General features: G+C 27.8%; 1 protein-coding gene across 1 annotated transcript; it reads right to left on the reverse strand.

Annotated features, from left to right (window-relative positions):
- Positions 1–2,097: 2,097 nt before the first annotated feature.
- On the reverse strand, positions 2,098–4,458 carry LOC120356307 (the record flags this gene model as incomplete). Its single annotated transcript, XM_039445226.1, is given in 3 exon segments — positions 2,098–2,361; positions 4,316–4,341; positions 4,344–4,458. Coding segments are annotated over 3 exon segments (216 nt in total), but the record flags the coding sequence as incomplete, so codon positions are not given.
- Positions 4,459–6,208: the final 1,750 nt, after the last annotated feature.

Genomic DNA, 6,208 nt, shown 5'->3' on the forward strand with positions numbered 1-6,208 from the left:
AACATTAAACATTTAAACATTAACATTTAAACATTTAAACATTTAAACATTCAAACATTTAAACATTTAAACATTTAAACATTTAAACATTTAAACATTAAACATTTAAACATTTAAACATTTAAACATTTAAACATTAAACATTTACACATTTAAACATTTAAACATTTAAAATTTAAACATTAAACATTTAAACATTTAAACATTTAAACATTTAAACATTTAACATTTAAACATTTAAACATTTAAACATTTAAACATTTAAACATTTAAATATTTAAACATTTAAACATTAACATTTAAACATTTAAACATTTAAACATTTAAACATTAAACATTTAAACATTAAACTTTAAACATTTAAACATTTAACATTTAAAATTTAAACATTTAAACATTTAAACATTTAATCATTTAAACATTTAACCATTTAAACATTTAAACATTTAACATTCAAACATTTAAACATTTAAACATTTAACATTTAAACATTTAAACATTTAAACATTTAAACATTTAAACATTTAAACATTTAAACATTTAAACATTTAAACATTTAAACATTTAAACATTTAAAATTTAAACATTTAAACATTTAAACATTTAAACATTTAAACATTTAAACATTTAAACATTTAAACATTTAAACATTTAACATTTAAACATTTAAACATTTAAACATTTAAAATTTAAACATTTAAACATTTAAACATTCAAACATTTAAACATTTAAACATTTAAACATTAAACATTTAAACATTTACACATTAAACATTTAAACATTTAACATTTAAACATTTAACATTTAAACATTTAAACATTTAAACATTTAAACATTTAAACATTTAAACATTTAACATTTAAACATTTAAACATTTAAACATTTAAATATTTAAACATTTAAACATTAAACATTTAAACATTTAAACATTAAACATTTAAACATTTAAACATTTAAACATTTAAACATTAAACATTTAAACATTTAACATTTAAACATTTAAACATTAAACATTTAAACATTTAAACATTTAAACATTTAAACATTTAAACATTTAACATTTAAACATTAACATTTAAACATTTAAACATTAAACATTTAAACATTAAAATTTAAACATTTAAACATTTAAACATTTAAACATTTAAACATTTAAACATTTAAACATTTAACATTTAAACATTTAAACATTAAACATTTAAACATTTAAACATTTAAACATTTAAACATTTAAACATTTAAACATTTAAACATTTAAACATTTAAACATTTAAACATTTAAACATTAAACATTTAAACATTTAAACATTCAACATTTAAACATTTAACATTTAAACATTTAAACATTTAAACATTTAAACATTTACACATTTAAACATTTAAACATTTAAACATTTAAACATTTAAACATTTAAACATTAAACATTTAAACATTTAAACATTCAAACATTTAACTTTAAACTTTAAACATTTAAACATTAAACATTTACACATTTAACATTTAACATTTAAACATTTAAACATTTAACATTTAAACATTTAAACATTTAAACATTTAAACATTCAAACATTAAACATTTAAACATTTAAACATTTAAACATTTAACATTTAAACATTTAAACATTTAAACATTTAACATTTAAACATTTAAACATTTAAACATTTAAACATTTAAACATTTAACATTTAAACATTAAACATTTAAACATTAAACATTTAAACATTTAAACATTTAAACATTAAACATTTAAACATTTAAACATTTAAACATTTAAACATTTAAACATTAAACATTTAACATTTAAACATTTAAACATTTAAACATTTAAACATTTAAACATTTAAACATTTAAACATTTAAACATTTAATCATTTAAACATTTAAACATTTAAACATTTAAACATTTAAACATTTAAAACATTTGAGCATTTGAACATTTAAACATAAGAGAAATGCCAAACCGTCAACTTGAAACATAGACTTCACTTCGCTCGGTCAATTATAGAAACCATGACAGCACAATTGAAACCAGCCGTTTTTTTAGCTCCAGCAACAGAGTATTGAATCTGATATTACAATAAATGAGAATACCTAATTTATAGAATAATAATTTATAATTTTATTGATGATTAAACACAAGAGGTAAAAGACAACTCTACTCTGGATTCATGGAAGAGAGATTCCAGAATGAATATAGCATCACAAACAAACAAACAGCTCCCACATTGGATTTTTCAATAATAATATTTGTTTCCAATGAAACTTTGTAGCACATGTGAAACATTACTTCACGGCTTCGAATGCTGCCTTATAGTCACTGAATTTAATGCCCGTTACAGTATGTCCAATGACGGTTACCTGCAAAGAATGAATGCAGAACAGTTTCTTCATTAATACTCCACAATAAACAATCATTACAAGAGAAATTAATTGATTGATTGATTGAGTACTTTATTTATGTAGATTACAATATATACTGGTTTATACACTTATATACAATAGCTTACAAAACAGCAAAATTATAGATGAATTTACAAAATATAAATTAAGAAAATAATTATTGAGCTGTATATATGATATGAAAAAAAGCATTTGTAAACTATAGATAAAATAGATGATATTGTTATGCATCTACTTAAATTGGCGGAGCTTTGGGCATATCAATGTCCATTCTTCAGAAAGATATTCGAAGTATCCTTTCCACCAACTCTCTACCAATTAATGATAGATTGATAAAAGCAAAATGCAAATCACAAAAGAATGATGCGAAATATTGACAAAAATTTATTATTACTCTCCTTGCCCCTATTACCATAGGTAAGGAAAGTATTGCTTTCCAAAATAAATTAAGGTACCCAAATTTCTAAATTTCTATACGTTTCAAGGTCCCCTGAGTCCAAAAAAGTGGTTTTTGGGTATTGCCTGTGTGTGTGTGTGTGTGGTGTGTGTGTGTGTGTGTGTGTGTGTGTGTGTGTGTGTGGTGTGTGTGTGTGTGTGTTGTGTGTGTGTGTATGTGCGTCTGTGTACACGATATCTCATCTCCCAATCAACGGAATGACTTGAAATTTGGAACTTAAGGTCCTCCCCCTATAAGGATCTGACACGAACAATTCGATCGAATGCAATTCAAGATGGCGGCTAAATGACGAAAATGTTGTCAAAAACAGGTTTTTTTGCCATTTTTTTGAAAACGGCTTCAACGATTTGATCATATTTATACTTAAAATAGTCATTGATAAGCTCTATCAACTGTCACAAGTGCCATATCTGTAAAAATTCTAGGAGCTCCGCCACATCTATGCAAAGTTTGATTTTAGATTTCCAATCAGGCTCCAGATATAATTTGGACAAAAAATTCAAAGTGGAAAAGATTAAGCATGGAAATCTCCACAATGATGTCCAGTAACATCTTCACCAAAAATTAAAATAAGCTCAAAATTCGAGAAAATGTGATTATTCAATTGCAAACTGTTGGCTACTGTTGATTCTATTGAATCATTCACTATAAAGAGATAGCATACTTCGTGTGTCTCCAGCGTTATTGTACTGTCACCAGCTAAATATGTTCAAATTACATGAAAATTGTTAGAGCCATTTTCAAGATCCAATGGACATGAATAACCAGATATAAAAATAACCAGATATTAAAATATCCAGATATAAAAATAACCAGATAAATATAAATAAACAGAGTGTTTCTTAATTATGGTATAATAATTTAATATGTCATAGTGGAGGTGAAAATAAGAAAAAAAGTTCTTTAAATATATATCCATAAACGCTTCGTTAGCAAGCTATACAGAGTGAAAGATTTTGCCCGGAATTCATCAGTGAAATACACCGATGCTGAATTGTTTGGGGACTAGTTTGTCTCTGTTTTCAAATGGTGACAGTCACGGAGACTAGAACCGACTATAATAGTCTGAGTGTCACCATTTGGAAACACATGCTCTTGACTATAGTGAGGTCCATGTTATAATGACAGTATTTGATCAACTTTGGTTTTGCTATCCTTGTCTATCATTCGACAAAGCCGATGGTACTGTCCTTTTATGAGTCCACAATGATGCCAATTATGTTTTTTACAGTGTAGAAATATAATTAATTAATGCAGAGAATCGACATCGCTATTCTTCTATCTGTATCCACTGCCATTATAACGTGGACCTCACTATAGAGTTGAGTCTCTTCTCGCCTAAGTGTGAGTTGAGCCTAAAGAGCTCTGAATAGATGACAAGCGTCTGTGGCTGAATTTTCACATACCATGATGAATTTCATGCCAAATATGTTGAGGCGAATATTCAATACTCACCTGTTGACCATTTTTGAAGAAAGCCAAAAAGGAGTTGCTCCGTTCTTGAAATGTGTATTGAATGAAGTATCTGGTTGATGGTGATTTTCTGCACCTTCCATTCCATAGTAGCATTTGACAGTTGGGTAAGTATCGCAAAAAGCCTATGTATGGGAAAAAGCAAAGTTTAATAATTGTCTCACAAGTCAAGTTTTAGAATACGATAGATAAACCAAATGAATTGTCAAGGTCAGGAAGCCACTCAACACTCAACGACTCAACACACTGCATCGCTGCTGCAACCCTTATGCCCGGTTGCATAAGAGTCGCTACATAAAGTCACTCATAGTTAACAGAGCCATTAGTTAACAACTCGCACATAAATAGATGTTCGTTGCAGAGTCATTTGCCAGACCCCTTTTAGCTATGGCTCTGATAAGGCACACACATAGTCACACTGCTGCTCATACCACTTTTGCGTGGTATGCTTAGGTTGCCGTAGTGCCGTCTGCCCTGAAAGCCGCCACTCACCAAAAAATGGTCAGTTTTTATGGACACTACCAAAGTGGAACAGTGAGAGACAAACTGGGTCTATTCTATTTTACATCTATCATTTTTTGGCAGCACTGAACCTGTGTTCCTCTTAGTTGTAGTACATTAAAAAATCTAAAAAGTAATTAGGCCTATTAATAGTTATTTGTATATCTAGAGTGAAAAGTATGTCTTTTTCTCCCTGTGGGAAAAAGTTTGAAGCCCGAGGCGAAGCCGAGGGCAACAATTTTCCTGAGGAGAAAAAGTATTTTTCGCTCATGATATACACAACATTTTTCCTCCATCTACATTTTTTTATAGAAACTGCAAATAAAATCATTCTAATAACTTACGTATTGGTGACAATGTTTCCTAACAACATAACCTAAAATCTGAAACCTAAAAACTGGTCGTCTGATTGGCACTGCCGATTGCGCTATCTATTGGCCAAAGTTGTAACAATTATATCAGCTGGGCAGCTACCAAAAATGGCTGACTCCAGATCACGCGGTTCAGATTTGAATTGCAGATCAAAAATATTTGTTGGCTGGTATTTTGAATAGAATAAAATATTTAAAAATTGTATAAATTTTTATCATCTACTAATATTAAGAATATAATATCATATAACATATATTTCATGAGTTGATCAAATTTCTGGTTGTGGTATGAATTCAGTGACTCAATGACAGACACCTCTATTACGCTTTCTCATCTGAGCTTAGACCTTCTAACCTATTACCATGTAAGTTTTTAAAATAGAGATGCTTCCCATGTTATTTAATAGAGTCACTTTTCCTCCCTAGGGAGTTTTTCTGTTTTTTACTACCGAGAGCAAAAAAGTGACACTTTAGTATTATGTTTCAGGGAGTAAAGTAAGTACCTACTTTAGACAGTAGGTGGAGAAAAAAGGGTTTATAGGAGTTATCATTAGTTTTAGTAATATTTGAATTGGGGAATTCCATCATATTCAGGGAATCATAATTTATGAAACATAATGTTAATATCATTTTTCCTCAAATCTCCTACTAGTATCTTACGGTATTGGAAACAAAACTAAGATATTTAGGCTCAGAGCAGAGAAGGTGTTCAATTTGAGTTATCTTTTTTATAGGTTAGTAATTAGAACCCAATAGATTAGAACCCAACAATAGATTTCAACTAGTACAGTAAAAATAAGTTATATAATTATGTCTTGTCTTTGAAAAATAACAAACAATTTATGAATACATTTTTGTGTGATCAGAATATTCAATGATTCTTAATTGACCGAGCGAAGTGAGGTCTAAGATTCAAGTTGACGGTTTGGCATTATCTTGATATTTAAATGTTGGAATGTTTATATGTTGTGCATTTACGGCAAAACGCGGGAATAGATTTTCA

Source organism: Nilaparvata lugens, unplaced genomic scaffold, assembly GCF_014356525.2.
Source record: "Nilaparvata lugens isolate BPH unplaced genomic scaffold, ASM1435652v1 scaffold6444, whole genome shotgun sequence".
In the NCBI taxonomy this organism is placed as follows: domain Eukaryota; kingdom Metazoa; phylum Arthropoda; class Insecta; order Hemiptera; family Delphacidae; genus Nilaparvata; species Nilaparvata lugens.